General features: G+C 47.0%; 1 protein-coding gene across 1 annotated transcript in view; it reads left to right on the forward strand.

The window, feature by feature from the left end:
* The window catches only part of LOC121556107 (vascular endothelial growth factor receptor 3-like), a 137,847-nt gene that overhangs the window by 106,602 nt on the left and 8,745 nt on the right, over window positions 1-22,500 (forward strand). The window contains exons 17-27 of the mRNA XM_045212453.1: window positions 434-565; window positions 6,197-6,303; window positions 8,209-8,344; window positions 8,992-9,096; window positions 9,277-9,479; window positions 9,927-10,089; window positions 10,810-10,904; window positions 15,730-15,852; window positions 16,191-16,302; window positions 16,451-16,550; window positions 18,314-18,419. Of these exons, the coding sequence (XP_045068388.1) occupies window positions 434-565; window positions 6,197-6,303; window positions 8,209-8,344; window positions 8,992-9,096; window positions 9,277-9,479; window positions 9,927-10,089; window positions 10,810-10,904; window positions 15,730-15,852; window positions 16,191-16,302; window positions 16,451-16,550; window positions 18,314-18,419 (1,382 nt within the window). The remainder of the gene's footprint in view (window positions 1-433; window positions 566-6,196; window positions 6,304-8,208; window positions 8,345-8,991; window positions 9,097-9,276; window positions 9,480-9,926; window positions 10,090-10,809; window positions 10,905-15,729; window positions 15,853-16,190; window positions 16,303-16,450; window positions 16,551-18,313; window positions 18,420-22,500) is intronic.

Here is a 22,500-nt window from a genome sequence, read left to right on the forward strand (position 1 = left end):
ATGCGCAAGTGCATGCCTACGTGTGTGTTTGTGTCAGTGATTGACAGCTGTGTGTCTGTGTGTGTGTGTGTGTGTAGGACTGCAGCTGCAGGACGCCAACAGGACGTTGAGTATCCAGCGTGTCAGTGATTGACAGCTGTCTGTGTGTGTGTGTGTGTGTAGGACTGCAGCTGCAGGACGCCAACAGGACGTTGAGTATCCAGCGTGTCAGTGATTGACAGCTGTCTGTGTGTGTGTGTGTGTGTGTGTGTGTAGGACTGCAGCTGCAGGACGCCAACAGGACGTTGAGTATCCAGCGTGTCAGTGATTGACAGCTGTCTGTGTGTGTGTGTGTGTGTGTGTGTGTAGGACTGCAGCTGCAGGACGCCAACAGGACGTTGAGTATCCAGCGTGTCAGTGATTGACAGCTGTCTGTGTGTGTGTGTGTGTGTAGGACTGCAGCTGCAGGACGCCAACAGGACGTTGAGTATCCAGCGTGTCAGTGAAGAGGACGCTGGTCTCTACACCTGCACCGCCTGTAATCAGAGAGGCTGCATACACTCCTCCGCTGCCGTCACAGTGCTGGGTGAGACAGGGACACACCTTCCTCTGGCTCCTCTTCTTCTCTGCTTCCTTTCCTCTGGCTCCAACAACAGCTCTGCATACACTCCTCCGCTGCTGTCACAGTGCTGGGTGAGACAGGGACACACCTTCCTCTGGCTCCTCTTCCTCTCTGCTTCCTTTCCTCTGGCTCCAACAACAGCTCTGCATACACTCCTCCGCTGCTGTCACAGTGCTGGGTGAGACAGGGACACACCTTCCTCTGGCTCCTCTTCTTCTCTGCTTCCTTTCCTCTGGCTCCAACAACAGCTCTGCATACACTCCTCCGCTGCTGTCACAGTGCTGGGTGAGACAGGGACACACCTTCCTCTGGCTCCTCTTCCTCTCTGCTTCCTTTCCTCTGGCTCCAACAACAGCTCTGCATACACTCCTCCGCTGCTGTCACAGTGCTGGGTGAGACAGGGACACACCTTCCTCTGGCTCCTCTTCCTCTCTGCTTCCTTTCCTCTGGCTCCAACAACAGCTCTGCATACACTCCTCCGCTGCTGTCACAGTGCTGGGTGAGACAGGGACACACCTTCCTCTGGCTCCTCTTCCTCTCTGCTTCCTTTCCTCTGGCTCCAACAACAGCTCTGCATACACTCCTCCGCTGCCGTCACAGTGCTGGGTGAGACAGGGACACACCTTCCTCTGGCTCCTCTTCCTCTCTGCTTCCTTTCCTCTGGCTCCAACAACAGCTCTGCATACACTCCTCCGCTGCCGTCACAGTGCTGGGTGAGACAGGGACACACCTTCCTCTGGCTCCTCTTCCTCTCTGCTTCCTTTCCTCTGGCTCCAACAACAGCTCTGCATACACTCCTCCGCTGCTGTCACAGTGCTGGGTGAGACAGGGACACACCTTCCTCTGGCTCCTCTTCCTCTCTGCTTCCTTTCCTCTGGCTCCAACAACAGCTCTGCATACACTCCTCCGCTGCCGTCACAGTGCTGGGTGAGACAGGGACACACCTTCCTCTGGCTCCTCTTCCTCTCTGCTTCCTTTCCTCTGGCTCCAACAACAGCTCTGCATACACTCCTCCGCTGCCGTCACAGTGCTGGGTGAGACAGGGACACACCTTCCTCTGGCTCCTCTTCCTCTCTGCTTCCTTTCCTCTGGCTCCAACAACAGCTCTGCATACACTCCTCCGCTGCCGTCACAGTGCTGGGTGAGACAGGGACACACCTTCCTCTGGCTCCTCTTCCTCTCTGCTTCCCTTTCCTCTGGCTCCAACAACAGCTCTGCATACACTCCTCCGCTGCTGTCACAGTGCTGGGTGAGACAGGGACACACCTTCCTCTGGCTCCTCTTCCTCTCTGCTTCCTTTCCTCTGGCTCCAACAACAGCTCTGCATACACTCCTCCGCTGCCGTCACAGTGCTGGGTGAGACAGGGACACACCTTCCTCTGGCTCCTCTTCTTCTCTGCTTCCTTTCCTCTGGCTCCAACAACAGCTCTGCATACACTCCTCCGCTGCTGTCACAGTGCTGGGTGAGACAGGGACACACCTTCCTCTGGCTCCTCTTCCTCTCTGCTTCCTTTCCTCTGGCTCCAACAACAGCTCTGCATACACTCCTCCGCTGCTGTCACAGTGCTGGGTGAGACAGGGACACACCTTCCTCTGGCTCCTCTTCCTCTCTGCTTCCTTTCCTCTGGCTCCAACAACAGCTCTGCATACACTCCTCCGCTGCCGTCACAGTGCTGGGTGAGACAGGGACACACCTTCCTCTGGCTCCTCTTCTTCTCTGCTTCCTTTCCTCTGGCTCCAACAACAGCTCTGCATACACTCCTCCGCTGCCGTCACAGTGCTGGGTGAGACAGGGACACACCTTCCTCTGGCTCCTCTTCCTCTCTGCTTCCTTTCCTCTGGCTCCAACAACAGCTCTGCATACACTCCTCCGCTGCTGTCACAGTGCTGGGTGAGACAGGGACACACCTTCCTCTGGCTCCTCTTCTTCTCTGCTTCCTTTCCTCTGGCTCCAACAACAGCTCTGCATACACTCCTCCGCTGCCGTCACAGTGCTGGGTGAGACAGGGACACACCTTCCTCTGGCTCCTCTTCTTCTCTGCTTCCTTTCCTCTGGCTCCAACAACAGCTCTGCATACACTCCTCCGCTGCTGTCACAGTGCTGGGTGAGACAGGGACACACCTTCCTCTGGCTCCTCTTCCTCTCTGCTTCCCTTTCCTCTGGCTCCAACAACAGCTCTGCATACACTCCTCCGCTGCTGTCACAGTGCTGGGTGAGACAGGGACACACCTTCCTCTGGCTCCTCTTCCTCTCTGCTTCCTTTCCTCTGGCTCCAACAACAGCTCTGCATACACTCCTCCGCTGCCGTCACAGTGCTGGGTGAGACAGGGACACACCTTCCTCTGGCTCCTCTTCCTCTCTGCTTCCTTTCCTCTGGCTCCAACAACAGCTCTGCATACACTCCTCCGCTGCTGTCACAGTGCTGGGTGAGACAGGGACACACCTTCCTCTGGCTCCTCTTCTTCTCTGCTTCCTTTCCTCTGGCTCCAACAACAGCTCTGCATACACTCCTCCGCTGCTGTCACAGTGCTGGGTGAGACAGGGACACACCTTCATCTGGCTCCTCTTCCTCTCTGCTTCTGTTCCTCTGGCTCCAACAGCTTCCCTTCATCTGGCTCCTCTTCTTCTCTGCTTCTGTTCCTCTGGCACCAACAGCTTCCCTTCATCTGGCTCCTCTTCTTCTCTGCTTCTGTTCCTCTGGCTCCAACAGCTTCCCTTCATCTGGCTCCTCTTCTTCTCTGCTTCTGTTCCTCTGGCTCCAACAGCTTCCCTTCATCTGGCTCCTCTTCTTCTCTGCTTCTGTTCCTCTGGCACCAACAGCTTCCCTTCATCTGGCTCCTCTTCTTCTCTGCTTCTGTTCATCAAAACATCTAAATCAACGTTTATTGGTCGTGTACATATTTTAGTAGATGTTATAGCGGGTCCAGCCAAATGCTTCATGTCATTGAAAAGAGATATTAGATATTTGATACGCAATAATAAATGATTCCGGTTATTATTCAGTGGGCTAGCTGGTGATAACTGATTCAGGTTATTATTCAGTGGGCTAGCTGGTGATAAATGATTCCGGTTATTATTCAGTGGGCTAGCTGGTGATAAATGATTCCGGTTATTATTCAGTGGGCTAGCTGGTGATAACTGATTCAGGTTATTATTCAGTGGGCTAGCTGGTGATAAATGATTGAATGAACTAACGTGATATTTAACTGGTTGCTGCTGTCTGTGTCTTTAAACCCCATTACATTACTGACTGATTATAGCAACCTCTGAGAACTTCTGTAAAGTTTAGACATTTAACCCTCCAGGTTCCAGTGACAGGGCTAATGTTGTTGTTGTTTATCCCAGGTTCCAGTGACAGGGCTAATGTTGTTGTTGTTTATCCCAGGTTCCAGTGACAGGGCTAATGTTGTTGTTGTTTATCCCAGGTTCCAGTGACAGGGCTAATGTTGTTGTTGTTTATCCCAGGTTCCAGTGACAGGGCTAATATTGTTGTTGTTTATCCCAGGTTCCAGTGACAGGGCTAATGTTGTTGTTGTTGTTTATCCCAGGTTCCAGTGACAGGGCTAATGTTGTTGTTGTTGTTTATCCCAGGTTCCAGTGACAGGGCTAATGTTGTTGTTGTTTATCCCAGGTTCCAGTGACAGGGCTAATGTTGTTGTTGTTGTTTATCCCAGATTCCAGTGACAGGGCTAATGTTGTTGTTGTTTATCCCAGGTTCCAGTGACAGGGCTAATGTTGTTGTTGTTGTTTATCCCAGGTTCCAGTGACAGGGCTAATGTTGTTGTTGTTTATCCCAGGTTCCAGTGACAGGGCTAATGTTGTTGTTGTTTATCCCAGGTTCCAGTGACAGGGCTAATATTGTTGTTGTTTATCACAGGTTCCAGTGACAGGGCTAATGTTGTTGTTGTTGTTTATCCCAGGTTCCAGTGACAGGGCTAATGTTGTTGTTGTTTATCCCAGGTTCCAGTGACAGGGCTAATATTGTTGTTGTTAATCCCAGGTTCCAGTGACAGGGCTAATGTTGTTGTTGTTTATCCCAGGTTCCAGTGACAGGGCTGATGTTGTTGTTGTTTATCCCAGGTTCCAGTGACAGGGCTAATGTTGTTGTTGTTTATGCCAGGTTCCAGTGACAGGGCTAATGTTGTTGTTGTTTATCCCAGGTTCCAGTGACAGGGCTAATGTTGTTGTTGTTTATCCCAGGTTCCAGTGACAGGGCTAATGTTGTTGTTGTTTATCCCAGGTTCCAGTGACAGGGCTAATGTTGTTGTTGTTTATCCCAGGTTCCAGTGACAGGGCTAATGTTGTTGTTGTTTATCCCAGGTTCCAGTGACAGGGCTAATGTTGTTGTTGTTGTTTATCCCAGGTTCCAGTGACAGGGCTAATGTTGTTGTTGTTGTTTATCCCAGGTTCCAGTGACAGGGCTAATGTTGTTGTTGTTGTTTATCCCAGGTTTCAGTGATAGGGCTAATGTTGTTGTTGTTGTTTATCCCAGGTTCCAGTGACAGGGCTAATGTTGTTGTTGTTGTTTATCCCAGGTTCCAGTGACAGGGCTAATGTTGTTGTTGTTTATCCCAGGTTCCAGTGACAGGGCTAATGTGTTGTTGTTGTTTATCCCAGGTTCCAGTGACAGGGCTAATGTTGTTGTTGTTGTTTATCCCAGGTTCCAGTGACAGGGCTAATGTTGTTGTTGTTTATCCCAGGTTCCAGTGACAGGGCTAATGTTGTTGTTGTTGTTTATCCCAGGTTCCAGTGACAGGGCTAATGTTGTTGTTGTTTATCCCAGGTTCCAGTGACAGGGCTAATGTGTTGTTGTTGTTTATCCCAGGTTCCAGTGACAGGGCTAATGTTGTTGTTGTTTATCCCAGGTTCCAGTGACAGGGCTAATGTTGTTGTTGTTTATCCCAGGTTCCAGTGACAGGGCTAATGTTGTTGTTGTTTATCCCAGGTTCCAGTGACAGGGCTAATGTTGTTGTTGTTTATCCCAGGTTCCAGTGACAGGGCTAATGTTGTTGTTGTTTATCTCAGGTTCCAGTGACAGGGCTAATGTTGTTGTTGTTGTTTATCCCAGGTTCCAGTGACAGGGCTAATATTGTTGTTGTTTATCCCAGGTTCCAGTGACAGGGCTAATGTTGTTGTTGTTGTTTATCCCAGGTTCCAGTGACAGGGCTAATATTGTTGTTGTTTATCCCAGGTTCCAGTGACAGGGCTAATGTTGTTGTTGTTTATCCCAGGTTCCAGTGACAGGGCTAATGTTGTTGTTGTTTATCCCAGGTTCCAGTGACAGGGCTAATGTTGTTGTTGTTTATCCCAGGTTCCAGTGACAGGGCTAATGTTGTTGTTGTTGTTTATCCCAGGTTCCAGTGACAGGGCTAATGTTGTTGTTGTTTATCCCAGGTTCCAGTGACAGGGCTAATGTTGTTGTTGTTTATCCCAGGTTCCAGTGACAGGGCTAATGTTGTTGTTGTTTATCCCAGGTTCCAGTGACAGGGCTAATGTTGTTGTTGTTTATCCCAGGTTCCAGTGACAGGGCTAATGTTGTTGTTGTTTATCCCAGGTTCCAGTGACAGGGCTAATGTTGTTGTTGTTTATCCCAGGTTCCAGTGACAAGGCTAATGTGGAGATCGTGATTCTGATCGGGACGGGTGTCATCGCTGTGTTCTTCTGGGCTCTACTCATCCTCATCTTCTGCAACGTCAAACGGGTCAGAACACACACACACACACACACACACACACACACACACACACACTGTGAATTCCATATGCTTGTCTCTCTCTGTTCTAAGACATCATTGATCTTGTCCAATCAGAGTGACTGTGACACTGTGAACTCTGACCTGACCTCTCTAACGTCTCCCTCAGCTCTTTAGACACATGGCGAAAGGAGGCAAGGTGCAAATACCCCCAAAGTCAGCAACAGAGATGTTTGGTTCAACATGTAGATCAAGCAGAGATGTTTGTTACCTCTTTAGACATGCTGAAATGCTTACTTACAAGCCCTTAACCAGTTTAAAGAAAGAATACAAAAAAAATCACACAAAAAATACAATAGAAAATCATACGAAATAAAAGTATCAAATAATTAAAGAGCAGCAGTAAAAATAACAATATGTTGAATGGGTAGCAGTCTGGCAGTCTGGGGTCCAGACCCATTCAACATCAAACACCATCATCATCATCAGTAGCAGTCTGGGGTCCAGACCCATTCAACATCAAACACCATCATCATCATCAGTAGCAGTCTGGGGTCCAGACCCATTCAACATCAAACACCATCATCATCATCAGTAGCAGTCTGGGGTCCAGACCCATTCAACATCAAACACCATCATCATCATCAGTAGCAGTCTGGGGTCCAGATCCATTCAACATCAAACACCATCATCATCATCAGTAGCAGTCTGGGGTCCAGACCCATTCAACATCAAACACCATCATCATCATCAGTAGCAGTCTGGGGTCCAGACCCATTCAACATCAAACACCATCATCATCATCAGTAGCAGTCTGGGGTCCAGACCCATTCAACATCAAACACCATCATCATCATCAGTAGCAGTCTGGGGTCCAGACCCATTCAACATCAAACACCATCATCATCATCAGTAGCAGTCTGGGGTCCAGATCCATTCAACATCAAACACCATCATCATCATCAGTAGCAGTCTGGGGTCCAGACCCATTCAACATCAAACACCATCATCATCATCAGTAGCAGTCTGGGGTCCAGACCCATTCAACATCAAACACCATCATCATCATCAGTAGCAGTCTGGGGTCCAGACCCATTCAACATCAAACACCATCATCATCATCAGTAGCAGTCTGGGGTCCAGACCCATTCAACATCAAACACCATCATCATCATCAGTAGCAGTCTGGGGTCCAGATCCATTCAACATCAAACACCATCATCATCATCAGTAGCAGTCTGGGGAAAATGTCAGTGAAGACACTTGCCAGTTGGTCAGCGCATGCTCGGAGTACACGTCCTGGTAATCCGTCTGGCCCCGCGGCCTTGTGAATGTTGACCTGCTTAAAGGTCTTACTCACATTGGCTACGGAGAGCGTGATCACACTGTCGTCCGGAACAGCTGATGCTCTCATGCATGTTTCAGTGTTACTTGCCTCGAAGCGAGCAGAGAAGTAATTTAGGTCGTCTGGTAGTCTCGCGTCACTGGGCAGCTCGCGGCTGTGCTTCCCTTTGTAGTCCGTAATAGGTTGCAAGCCCTGCCACATCCGACGAGCGTCGGAGCCGGTGTAGTTCTATTCAATCTTAGTCCCGTATTGACTCTTTGCCTGTTTGATGGTCCGTCGGAGGGCATAGCGGGATTTCTTATAAGCGTCCGGGTTAGAGTCCCTCTCCTTGAAAGCGGCAGCTCTACCCTTTAGCTCAGTGCGGTTTGTACCAACCTTGCTGAAGTTATATGGACACATGTATTTTTTCACCTCTCCTAGCTAACTGGGTGTTTGCTGAACAACTGTCCCCCTATCTATCTATCTATCTATCTATCTATCTATCTATCTATCTATCTATCTATCTATCTATCTATCTATCTATCGCTCACTCTCTCTCTCTCTGTCTCTCTCTGTCTCTCTCTCTCCAGGTGAACCCAGCAGACATAAAGACAGGCTATCTGTCCATCATAATGGACCCAGGAGAGGTTCCTCTGGATGAGCAGTGTGAATATCTCCCCTACGACTCCTCCCAGTGGGAGATATCTATGGACAAACTACGACTAGGTAAGAAGAGGAGGGAGGGAGGGAGGGAGGGAGGGAGGGAGGGAGGGATGGATGGAGGGATGGATGGATTGATGGATGGATGGAGATGGATGGATAGACTACCAGACTGCTACTGATGATGATGATGGTGTTTGATACTGGTTCACTCTCTGCTCAGTTCTCTGTGACACACAGTCCCGAAGGGTAGCATCTGGCCCCCTCCAGACTGATGGATAACAACCCTGTTGTTTGTCCCTGTGGCCATTGGAATTAGAATCCTATTACATTCAAATTTAAATTTTTGCATTTATACATTTACATTTGACTTATTAAATGAGCAGATGTTGCTGTCAAGAGGGACTTTAGGATCAGTGAACCAGACAGGCAGCTAAATCAAAACGTCTTTGCAATTACAATTAGAAACACATCTGGTGTCTCTCTCTCTCTCTCTCTCTCTCTCTCTCTCTCTCTCTCTCTCTCTCTCTCTCTCTCTCTCTCTCTCTCTCTCTCTCTCTCTCTCTCTCTCTCTCTCTCTCTCTCTCTCTCTCTCTCTCTCTCTCTCTCTCTCTCTCTCTCTCTCTCTCTCTCTCTCTCTCTCTCTCTCTCTCTCTCTCTCTCTCTCTCTCTCTCTCTCTCTCTCTCTCTCTCTCTCTCTCTCTCTCTCTCAGGGAGGGTGTTGGGTCATGGTGCGTTTGGGAAGGTCATCGAGGCCTCCATCTTTGGCATCAGCAAGAACAGCAGCCTGGACACTGTGGCGGTGAAGATGCTGAAAGGTGTGTGTGCATGTCTGCCTGCTTACGTGCACGTGTTTGTGTGTCATGTTCAGTGTTGATGTCCTCACTTGTCTATCAAAACAGGAACTGTGTAAAGGTCCCCAAACAGAGGTAGATAACTAAATGTGTGTGTGACGCGTGTGTGTTCTGACCTAGTCTCTCCCTGTCTCCTGTGTCCAGAGGGAGCGTGTGCCAGTGAGCACAAGGCTCTGATGTCAGAGCTGAAGATCCTGATCCACATTGGGAACCATCTTAACGTGGTCAACCTCCTGGGGGCATGCACCAAACCCAACGCCCCCCTCATGGTGGTGGTGGAGTACTGCAAGTATGGAAACCTGTCCAACTACCTGAGAGCCAAGAGAGAGTTCTTCCTACCTTACAGGGTAAGACCTAACCCTGACCCCTAAACCCTAACCCCTAACCTCTAACCTCTAACCTCACCAACTACCTGAGAGCCAAGAGAGAGTTCTTCCTACCTTACAGGGTAAGACCTAACCCTGACCCCTAAACCCTAACCTCTAACCCCTAACCTCACCAACTACCTGAGAGCCAAGAGAGAGTTCTTCCTACCTTACAGGGTAAGACCTAACCCTGACCCCTAAACCCTAACCCCTGACCCCTAAACCCTAACCCCTAACCTCTAACCCCTAACCTCTAACCCTAACCTCTAACCTCTAACCCTAACCTCTGTCGGCAATGCGTGTTTTAAAGGCAATGTCCCGCGTTCACTGAGACCACATTCATGGTAAACGCTGCATATGTCGTCTAAATCGGAAAATTACCTTAAAATGGTGCAAAGTGAATGATTAAAATCCCTGTGTGTTCCTCAGGACCGCTCCCCGAAGACTCAGAGCCAGGTGAGACGCATGATAGAGGCGGGACAAGTGGAGCAGAGAGCCCGCCTCCCACCTTCCTCCTCCTCTATTGGCAGCCCCCAGAGTCAGTCACCCAGCAAGTCCAATCAGAAGACCCACTCGCCTGCTGTGGAGAATAGTGAGTAGTGTGAATTGCTGTATTGGCCAAAATCCTGACTTCAGACTCACATAAAAAATGCATTAATGTCAATGGGATTTGGGGATTTTAAGTGCTGAAAGTTCAGTCTTGACCTTTTGACTGAAGAGCTCCATCTGAGCCTCAAGAAGGTAGAATTAAGCCTCCCGAGTGGCGCAGCGGTCTAAGGCACTGCATCGCAATGCTTGAGGCGTCACTACAGACCCGGGTTCGATCCCAGGCTGTGTCGTGACCGGGAGTCCCATAGGGCGGCGCACAATTGGCTCAGCGTCGTCCGGGCTTTACTTGGCTCATCGCGCTCTAGCGACTCCTTGTGGCGGGCTGGGCACCTGCAGGCTGACTAAGTTCGTCAGTTGAACAGTGTTTCCTCCTTCCTTGGTACGGCTGGCTTCCGGGTTAAGCGGGCGGGTGTTAAGAAGCGCGGTTTGGCGGGTCACGTTTCGGAGGACGCATGACTCGACCTTCGCCTCTCCCTAGCCCGTTGGGGAGTTGCAGCGATGAGACAAGATCACAATTGGATATCACGAAATTGGGAGAAAAAGGGGGTACAATACACCCCCAAAAAAGAATTTTGAATTAAAACAAGTTATACCAGAGTTAAATCCTCTCTCTCTCTCTCTCTCTCTCTCTCTCTCTCTCTCTCTCTCTCACACACACACACACCCTCCCTCCCTCCCTCCCTCCCTCCATCCCTCCCTCCAGTGGAGGACCTATGGAAGACTCCACTCACTATAGAAGATCTGATCTGCTATAGTTTCCAGGTGGCCAGAGGAATGGAGTTCCTGGCCTCACGAAAGGTATCTCCCCAGCAACCACACACCCCATCGCCCCAGAAGATTTCGCCCTAAAAACTCATCGCCCCAGAAAATGTCACCCTAAAAACCCATCGCCCCAGAAGATTTCGCCCTAAAAACTAAATCGCCCCAGAAACCACACACAGATGATAGAGAACAAGATGTATAATATATAATAATACATACCGGGCCAGTTTCCCAGAACCACATTAACCACACATGGTGTGGTATAAGGCTCTGGACTAAAGTAGTGCACTACAGCATATTGATCGCCCTAGAAACCCCAGAGATTCTAGAGACCAATCTGACAGGGGTGTGAGGAGGAGGAGGATGAGGAGGAGGAGGAAGTGTAATGCAAATAGATTATCCAATAATAACACATCCTGGGCCAGTTTCCCAGACACAGATTAAGCCTAAAAACATGTTGCGGAGTGCGACTGAGACGTCTTTCTTTTTAACAAGGACTGTAGGTACTGCCCAGGGGCTACTGATCTCTCTCACTACCCCTTTTGCTAGCATACTCTGGACTAAGGACCTGAGTTCTTGGTAAAAGCTTGGAGGTATGGGGCGATACCTTTCTCGAGACGGTGGCACTGTTCAAGTAGGGATGTTGTGTCGAACTGCATCGGTGTGCACAAAATCCTTGTCATGCTGGAAGAAAGAACTGCATTGGTGTGCACAAAGATCTGCATTGGTGTGCACAAAGATCTGCATTGGTGTGCACAAAGATCTGCATTGGTGTGCACAAAGTCCTCGTCATGCTGGAAGAAAACGCACTGCCATTTATGTAGCAGTTGGTCCACCTTCGCTTGCCGCTCTGGTCCACCTTCGCTTGTCGCTCTGGGTTGAGTCCTTCACAGTGTGGAACGTTTCCAGGAGCCTGTGGAACACAGCTTTCCCCTCCTTGGACGTTTCTTGCAACTTCGAGCACATCCTCCGACAGTTCCTGCAAAACAACCTGTGGTGACCGTAATTGTAGGTTATCAACTTGACATGCTTTTGCTAAGGGGCACCATTGTGGTGTAAGGGTGGGGGTTGCAAACGCGTACTGGAATCTGTCCATTGTGCACCCAGGCTACAGCATGTGCTACCTCCCACTCAGTCTCTGTATCTAGGCTCTCCACCAGAGCACAGTAGTCCATCTTACCGGGAGCCTCTGGAACATGTTTCAGGTGGTATCCATACTGGCTGTTGTCGGGTGAGTCGGGCCGTTGCTGGGCCAGGATTACATAGGAAGTCCAGCACTACATACCAACATGAGGGAATTGAAGTCCATTAGCAGCTTTTAAGGCACAGGAAAAAAAACACACACACACACACACTGCAATCCATTTACTGTCACACTGTCACTGACTGGTAGAAACAGAGGTAAATAGATAAGCAGCTTTGTTATAAAGCATTGTTCACGCTTGATGGGAAAAATAAAGAAGTCTCAGTCGCACTCCGCCACACTCTCCCACGCTGGATGGGTTGCCGACAACCCGCTCCTCATTACTCAAATAGCAAAACAGAAAGAGTCTCAGTTGCACTCCGCGACACATGCTCAACAGAGAACCCACGAATAGCCTGAATCTGGGATCCAGCCCACTGTGACTAGACTACAGACTAAAATGGCACAATGTCACTCAATCACAATGAGATGTAGACACAAACTCACACATCTTTGCAGGTGTGTTGAAAATATTGAAAGAAAGGAATCTTTGTGTTGTGATAGTAACACTTCTTCTCTTCTTTGGCCCGTGTGCTCAGGCAGTAAGGAGCTCAGTATGTTAGAGGGGTGACTGATACACCCCTGTCTCTGGCAGTAAGGAGCTCAGTATGTTAGAGGGGTGACTGATACACCCCTGTCTCAGGCAGTAAGGAGTTCAGTATGTTAGAGGGGTGACTGATACACCCCTGTCTCAGGCAGTAAGGAGTTCAGTATGTTAGAGGAGTGACTGATACACCCCTGTCTCAGGCAGTAAGGAGCTCAGTATGTTAGAGGGGTGACTGATACACCCCTGTCTCTGGCAGTAAGGAGCTCAGTATGTTAGAGGGGTGACTGATACACCCCTGTCTCAGGCAGTAAGGAGTTCAGTATGTTAGAGGAGTGACTGATACACCCCTGTCTCAGGCAGTAAGGAGCTCAGTATGTTAGAGGGGTGACTGATACACCCCTGTCTCTGGCAGTAAGGAGCTCAGTATGTTAGAGGGGTGACTGATACACCCCTGTCTCAGGCAGTAAGGAGCTCAGTATGTTAGAGGAGTGACTGATACACCCCTGTCTCAGGCAGTAAGGAGCTCAGTATGTTAGAGGGGTGACTGATACACCCCTGTCTCAGGCAGTAAGGAGCTCAGTATGTTAGAGGAGTGACTGATACACCCCTGTCTCAGGCAGTAAGGAGTTCAGTATGTTAGAGGGGTGACTGATACACCCCTGTCTCAGGCAGTAAGGAGCTCAATATGTTAGAGGAGTGACTGATACACCCCTGTCTCAGGCAGTAAGGAGCTCAGTATGTTAGAGGGGTGACTGATACACCCCTGTCTCAGGCAGTAAGGAGCTCAGTATGTTAGAGGGGTGACTGATTCACCCCTGTCTCAGGCAGTAAGGAGCTCAGTATGTTAGAGGGGTGACTGATACACCCCTGTCTCAGGCAGTAAGGAGCTCAGTATGTTAGAGGACTGACTGATACACCCCTGTCTCAGGCAGTAAGGAGCTCAGTATGTTAGAGGACTGACTGATACACCCCTGTCTCAGGCAGTAAGGAGCTCAGTATGTTAGAGGGGTGACTGATACACCCCTGTCTCAGGCAGTAAGGAGCTCAGTATGTTAGAGGGGTGACTGATACACCCCTGTCTCTGGCAGTAAGGAGCTCAGTATGTTAGAGGGGTGACTGATACACCCCTGTCTCTGGCAGTAAGGAGCTCAGTATGTTAGAGGGGTGACTGATACACCCCTGTCTCAGGCAGTAAGGAGCTCAGTATGTTAGAGGAGTGACTGATACACCCCTGTCTCTGGCAGTAAGGAGCTCAGTATGTTAGAGGGGTGACTGATACACCCCTGTCTCAGGCAGTAAGGAGCTCAGTATGTTAGAGGGGTGACTGATACACCCCTGTCTCTGGCAGTAAGGAGCTCAGTATGTTAGAGGAGTGACTGATACACCCCTGTCTCAGGCAGTAAGGAGCTCAGTATGTTAGAGGAGTGACTGATACACCCCTGTCTCAGGCAGTAAGGAGCTCAGTATGTTAGAGGGGTGACTGATACACCCCTGTCTCTGGCAGTAAGGAGCTCAGTATGTTAGAGGGGTGACTGATACACCCCTGTCTCAGGCAGTAAGGAGCTCAGTATGTTAGAGGGGTGACTGATACACCCCTGTCTCTGGCAGTAAGGAGCTCAGTATGTTAGAGGAGTGACTGATACACCCCTGTCTCTGGCAGTAAGGAGCTCAGTATGTTAGAGGGGTGACTGATACACCCCTGTCTCTGGCAGTAAGGAGCTCAGTATCATCCTCAATGATGCCTTTGACCTCTTGACCCTTCTGTGACCCCTCTGTGATGTTGTCATCTCCTCTGTAGGAGCTCAACAGAGACTTGGCAGCCCGGAACATTAACCTGACACACACGCACTCACAGGCAGAAACACACACACACAGAAAAACACACGCACCTATCCAAAGAGCTTTGATGTGTCTCTACCTATGCAAGCTATCCACAGAGACTTGGTGAACCATATCATATCAGCAATCAGAGACTTGGTGAACCATATCATATCAGCAATCAGAGACTTGGTGAACCATATCATATCAGCAATCAGAGACTTGGTGAACCATATCATATCAGCAATCAGAGACTTGGTGAACCATATCATATCAGCAATCAGAGACTTGGTGAACCATATCATATCAGCAATCAGAGACTTGGTGAACCACATCATATCAGCAATCAGAGACTTGGTGAACCACATCATATCAGCAATCAGAGACTTGGTGAACCATATCATATCAGCAATCAGAGACTTGGTGAACCATATCATATCAGCAATCAGAGACTTGGTGAACCATATCATATCAGCAATCAGAGACTTGGTGAACCATATCATGTCAGCAATCAGAGACTTGGTGAACCATATCATATCAGCAATCAGAGACTTGGTGAACCACATCATATCAGCAATCAGAGACTTGGTGAACCACATCATATCAGCAATCAGAGACTTGGTGAACCACATCATATCAGCAATCAGAGACTTGGTGAACCATATCATATCAGCAATCAGAGACTTTGTGAACCATATCATATCAGCAATCAGAGACTTGGTGAACCATATCATATCAGCAATCAGAGACTTGGTGAACCATATCATATCAGCAATCAGAGACTTGGTGAACCATATCATATCAGCAATCAGAGACTTGGTGAACCATATCATATCAGCAATCAGAGACTTGGTGAACCATATCATATCAACAATCAGAGACTTGGTGAACCATATCATATCAGCAATCAGAGACTTGGTGAACCATATCATATCAACAATCAGAGACTTGGTGAACCACATCATATCAGCAATCAGAGACTTGGTGAACCATATCATATCAGCAATCCCTCAAGGTCAAGACTGATCTCACACACACACACACACACACACACATTTGAAAGAGTGTGTGTGTTTGTCTGCAGTGTTTTAAGGTTGGTGTGTGTGTGTGTGTGTGTGTGTGTGTGTGTGTGTGTGTGTGTGTGTGTGTGTGTGTGTGTGTGTGTGTGTGTGTGTGTGTGTGTGTGTGTGTGTGTGTGTGTGTGTGTGTGTGTGTGTGTGTGTGTGCGCGTGTGTGTGTGTGTGTTTCGGTAGTGTATCCACAGGGACCTGGCAGCGAGGAACATTCTACTGTCAGAGAACAATGTGGTGAAGATCTGTGACTTCGGCCTGGCTAGAGACATCTACAAAGACCCCGACTACGTCAGGAAAGGCAACGTAAGACACACACACCTTGGGGAAAAACTTGGGGTAGCTATATCAGGGCCAAATTCAAATATCTGTTACCGGAGGAGCTTTAGAAATGTACATTTCCAGGAGTTGTGATTGTCTAGGTTGTCTAGGGATCAGCCAGTACACTCTTTAAAAAAAGGTGCTATCTAGAACCTAAAAGGGTTATTTGATGTCCCCATAAGAGAACCCTCTCTCTCTCTCTCTTTCCTCTCTCCCTCTCTCCCTCTCTCTCTCTCTCCCTTTCTCCTCTCTCTCTCTCTCTCTCTCTCTCCTCTCTCCCCCTCTCTCCCTCCCTCTCTATCTCTCTCTATCTCTCTCTGCAGGCCCGTCTGCCACTGAAGTGGATGGCTCCAGAGAGTATCTTTGACAAGGTCTACACCAGCCAGTCTGACGTCTGGTCCTTTGGTGTTCTACTCTGGGAGATCTTCTCTCTGGGTGAGACATTTAGGTCTTTTAGCAGACTTACAGTCTCCCAGTGAGAAACACTGTTCTTCCCTAGGTGTATGATAGTTAGCCAGCCAGCCATCCACCCTGACAGCCAGACAGACCTTCTCTCTGATAACACCAGTGTTCCTCTCCTCAGGTGCGTCTCCGTACCCAGGTGTACAGATCGATGAGGACTTCTGTAAACGACTGAAAGACGGAACCAGGATGAGAGCTCCTGAAACAGCTTCCCCTGAGATGTGAGTCACCACAGATCCTATAATAATTCACAAGATATATGTAGTTCTATGTGAGTCACCACAGATCCTATAATAATTCACAAGATATATGTAGTTCTATGTGAGTCACTTACTCCTTACTTACCTTACATACATTTCATGCAAACCCAAGCACACAACATAATGAGTAATGTAAGGTGCTGTGTGCTCTGTGTCCTGTAGTGGATATAACTACCAGTGGCCGTGTGGAGTGCACTCTAACACTCTTTAACCCTACTGTGTGTCTCTGTTGCCCCCTGCTGGTAGTTATGGGATCCTGCTGGCCTGTAGGATATCTCTGCTGGTAGTTATGGGATCCTGCTGGCCTGTAGGATATCTCTGCTGGTGGTTATGGGATCCTGCTGGCCTGTAGGATATCTCTGCTGGTAGTTATGGGATCCTGCTGGCCTGTAGGAAATCTCTGCTGGTGGTTATGGGATCCTGCTGGCCTGTAGGATATCTCTGCTGGTAGATATGGGATCCTGCTGGCCTGTGGGATATCTCTGCTGGTAGTTATGGGATCCTGCTGGCCTGTAGGATATCTCTGCTGGTAGTTATGGGATCCTGCTGGCCAATAGGATATCTCTGCTGGTAGTTATGGGATCCTGCTGGCCTGTAGGATATCTCTGCTGGTAGTTATGGGATCCTGCTGGCCAATAGGATATCTCTGCTGGTAGTTATGGGATCCTGCTGGCCTGTAGGATATCTCTGCTGGTAGTTATGGGATCCTGCTGGCCTGTAGGATATCTCTGCTGGTAGTTAAGGGATCCTGCTGGCCTGTAGGACATCTCTGCTGGTAGTTATGGGATATTGCTGGCCTGTAGGATATTTCTGCTGGTAGTTATGGGATCCTGCTGGTAGTTATGGGTCCTGCTGGCCTGTAGGACACCTCTGCTGGTAGTTATGGGATCCTGCTGGCCTGTAGGATATCTCTGCTGGTAGTTATGGGATCCTGCTGGCCTGTAGGACATCTCTGCTGGTAGTTATGGGATCCTGCTGGCCTGTAAGACATATCTGCTGGTAGTTATGGGATCCTGCTGGCCTGTAGGACATCTCTGCTGGTAGTTGTGGGATCCTGCTGGCCTGTAGGACATCTCTGCTGGTAGTTATGGGATCCTGCTGGCCTGTAGGATATCTCTGCTGGTAGTTATGGGATCCTGCTGGCCTGTAGGATATCTCTGCTGGTAGTTATGGGATCCTGCTGGCCTGTAGGATATCTCTGCTGGTAGTTATGGGATCCTGCTGGCCTGTAGGACATCTCTGCTGGTAGTTATTATTTTTTATTTTTTATTTTTTTTAGTCATTTAGCAGACACTCTTATCCAGAGCGACTTACAGTTAGTGAGTGCATACATTATATATATTTTTATTTTTTCATACTGCCCCCCGTGGGAATCGAACCCACAACCCTGGCGTTGCAAACGCCATGCTCTACCAACATCCCCTGCCGGCCATTCCCTCCCCTACCCTGGACGACGCTGGGCCAATTGTGTGCCGCCCCATGGGTCTCCCGGTCGCGGCCGGCTACGACAGAGCCTGGATTCGAACCAGGATCTCTAGTGGCACAGCTAGCACTGCGATGCAGTGCCTTAGACCACTGCGCCACTCGGGAGGTTGGGATCCTGCTGGTAGTTATGGGATCCTGCTGGCCTGTAGGATATATCTGCTGGTAGTTATGGGATCCTGCTGGCCTGTAGGACATGCCTGTGCTGTAACATGTTGCTGTGTGTCTGTCTCTCTTAATAGCTATGGTATAATGCTGGCCTGCTGGCAGGGCGAGCCCCGGGAGAGACCTACCTTCCAAGCCCTGGTAGATATCCTGGGAGACCTACTACAGGACAGCAGCCTTCCAGTAAGACACTGAGAGCTTTTAACCTATCCAGTCATGTTCCATCTGTCAACCTATCCAGTCATGTTCCATCTGTCAACCTATCCAGTCATGGTCCATCTGTCAACCTATCCAGTCATGTTCCATCTGTCAACCTATCCAGTCCTGTTCCATCTGTCAACCTATCCAGTCATGTTCCATCTGTCAACCTATCCAGTCATGTTCCATCTGTCAACCTATCCAGTCCTGTTCCATCTGTCAACCTATCCAGTCATGTTCCATCTGTCAACCTATCCAGTCATGTTCCATCTGTCAACCTATCCAGTCCTGTTCCATCTGTCAACCTATCCAGTCCTGTTCCATCTGTCAACCTATCCAGTCCTGTTCCATCTGTCAACCTATCCAGTCATGTTCCATCTGTCAACCTATCCAGTCATGTTCCATCTGTCAACCTATCCAGTCATGTTCCATCTGTCAACCTATCCAGTCCTGTTCCATCTGTCAACCTATCCAGTCCTGTTCCATCTGTCAACCTATCCAGTCATGTTCCATCTGTCAACCTATCCAGTCATGTTCCATCTGTCAACCTATCCAGTCATGTTCCATCTGTCAACCTATCCAGTCATGTTCCATCTGTCAACACTGAAGTCATGTTCCATCTGTCAACCTATCCAGTCATGGTCCATCTGTCAACCTATCCAGTCCTGTTCCATCTGTCAACCTATCCAGTCCTGTTCCATCTGTCAACCTATCCAGTCATGTTCCATCTGTCAACCTATCCAGTCATGTTCCATCTGTCAACCTATCCAGTCATGTTCCATCTGTCAACCTATCCAGTCCTGTTCCATCTGTCAACCTATCCAGTCATGTTCCATCTGTCAACACTGAAGTCATGTTCCATCTGTCAACCTATCCAGTCCTGTTCCATCTGTCAACCTATCCAGTCCTGTTCCATCTGTCAACCTATCCAGTCATGTTCCATCTGTCAACCTATCCAGTCATGTTCCATCTGTCAACCTATCCAGTCCTGTTCCATCTGTCAACCTATCCAGTCATGTTGGCCATATACCTCACCCCCTCTGGCCTAAGAACAGCCCTTAGCCGTGGTATATTGGCCATATACCTCACCCCCTCTGGCCTAAGAACAGCCCTTAGCCGTGGTATATTGGCCATATACCTCACCCCCTCTGGCCTAAGAACAGCCCTTAGCCGTGGTATATTGGCCATATACCTCACCCCCTCTGGCCTGGACACAGCCCTTAGCCGTGGTATATTGGCCATATACCTCACCCCCTCTGGCCTAAGAACAGCCCTTAGCCGTGGTATATTGGCCATATACCTCACCCCCTCTGGCCTAAGAACAGCCCTTAGCCGTGGTATATTGGCCATATACCTCACCCCCTCTGGCCTAAGAACAGCCCTTAGCCGTGGTATATTGGCCATATACCTCACCCCCTCTGGCCTAAGAACAGCCCTTAGCCGTGGTATATTGGCCATATATCACACCCCCTCGGGCCTTATTGCTTAAACAAGATATGTGTGTTACATGTCTGTATCGCACGTTCTGTAGGATGGTAAGAACTAACATATAGTATTTTCTGTAGAATGTTAAGGACTAACTGATATTATTTTCTGTAGGATGGTAAGGACTAACTGATATTATTTTCTGTAGGATGGTAAGGACTAACTGATATTATTTTCTGTAGGATGTTAAGGACTAACTGATATTATTTTCTGTAGGATGGTAAGGACTAACTGATATTATTTTCTGTAGGATGGTAAGGACTAACTGATATTATTTTCTGTGGGATGGTAAGGACTAACTGATATTATTTTCTGTGGGATGGTAAGGACTAACTGCTATTATTTTCTGTAGGATGGTAAGGACTAACTGATATTATTTTCTGTAGGATGGTAAGGACTAACTGCTATTATTTTCTGTAGGATGGTAAGGACTAACTGATATTATTTTCTGTAGGATGGTAAGGACTAACATATATTATTTTCTGTAGGATGGTAAGGACTAACATATATTATTTTCTGTAGGATGGTAAGGACTAACTGCTATTATTTTCTGTAGGATGGTAAGGACTAACTGATATTATTTTCTGTAGGATGGTAAGAACTAACATATAGTATTTTCTGTATGATGGTAAGGACTAACTGATATTATTTTCTGTAGAATGTTAAGGACTAACTGATATTATTTTCTGTAGGATGGTAAGGACTAACTGATATTATTTTCTGTAGGATGGTAAGGACTAACTGCTATTATTTTCTGTAGGATGGTAAGGACTAACTGATATTATTTTCTGTAGGATGGTAAGAACTAACATATATTATTTTCTGTAGGATGGTAAGGACTAACTGATATTATTTTCTGTAGGATGGTAAGAACAAATATATATTATTTTCTGTAGGATGGTAAGAACTAACATATATTATTTTCTGTAGAATGTTAAGGACTAACTGATATTATTTTCTGTAGGATGGTAAGGACTAACTGATATTATTTTCTGTAGAATGTTAAGGACTAACTGATATTATTTTCTGTAGGATGGTAAGGACTAACTGATATTATTTTCTGTAGGATGGTAAGGACTAACTGCTATTATTTTCTGTAGGATGGTAAGGACTAACTGATATTATTTTCTGTAGGATGGTAAGAACTAACATATATTATTTTCTGTAGGATGGTAAGGACTAACTGATATTATTTTCTTTAGGATGGTAAAACTAACTGATATTATTTTCTGTAGGATGGTAAGGACTAACATATATAATTTTCTGTAGGATGGTAAGGACTAACAGATATTATTTTCTGTAGGATGGTAAGGACTAACTGATATTATTTTCTGTAGGATGGTAAAACTAACTGATATTATTTTCTGTAGGATGGTAAGGACTAACATATATTATTTTCTGTAGGATGGTAAGGACTAACATATATTATTTTCTGTAGGATGGTAAGGACTAACTGCTATTATTTTCTGTAGGATGGTAAGGACTAACTGATATTATTTTCTGTAGGATGGTAAGAACTAACATATATTATTTTCTGTAGGATGGTAAGGACTAACTGCTATTATTTTCTGTAGGATGGTAAGGACTAACTGATATTATTTTCTGTAGGATGGTAAGAACTAACATATAGTATTTTCTGTATGATGGTAAGGACTAACTGATATTATTTTCTGTAGAATGTTAAGGACTAACTGATATTATTTTCTGTAGGATGGTAAGGACTAACTGATATTATTTTCTGTAGGATGGTAAGGACTAACTGCTATTATTTTCTGTAGGATGGTAAGGACTACCTGATATTATTTTCTGTAGGATGGTAAGAACTAACATATATTATTTTCTGTAGGATGGTAAGGACTAACTGATATTATTTTCTGTAGGATGGTAAAACTAACTGATATTATTTTCTGTAGGATGGTAAGGACTAACATATATTATTTTCTGTAGGATGGTAAGGACTAACAGATATTATTTTCTGTAGGATGGTAAGGACTAACTGCTATTATTTTCTGTAGGATGGTAAGGACTAACTGATATTATTTTCTGTAGGATGGTAAGAACTAACATATATTATTTTCTGTAGGATGGTAAGGACTAACTGATATTATTTTCTGTAGGATGGTAAAACTAACTGATATTATTTTCTGTAGGATGGTAAGGACTAACATATATTATTTTCTGTAGGATGGTAAGGACTAACTGATATTATTTTCTGTAGGATGGTAAAACTAACTGATATTATTTTCTGTAGGATGGTAAGGACTAACATATATTATTTTCTGTAGGATGGTAAGGACTAACTGATATTATTTTCTGTAGGATGGTAAGGACTAACTGCTATTATTTTCTGTAGGATGGTAAGGACTAACTGATATTATTTTCTGTAGGATGGTAAAACTAACTGATATTATTTTCTGTAGGATGGTAAGAACTAACATATATTATTTTATGTAGGATGGTAAGGACTAACAGATATTATTTTCTGTAGGATGGTAAGGACTAACTGCTATTATTTTCTGTAGGATGGTAAGGACTAACTGATATTATTTTCTGTAGGATGGTAAAACTAACTGATATTATT

This window comes from Coregonus clupeaformis, unplaced genomic scaffold, assembly GCF_020615455.1.
Source record: "Coregonus clupeaformis isolate EN_2021a unplaced genomic scaffold, ASM2061545v1 scaf0015, whole genome shotgun sequence".
NCBI classification, from domain to species: domain Eukaryota; kingdom Metazoa; phylum Chordata; class Actinopteri; order Salmoniformes; family Salmonidae; genus Coregonus; species Coregonus clupeaformis.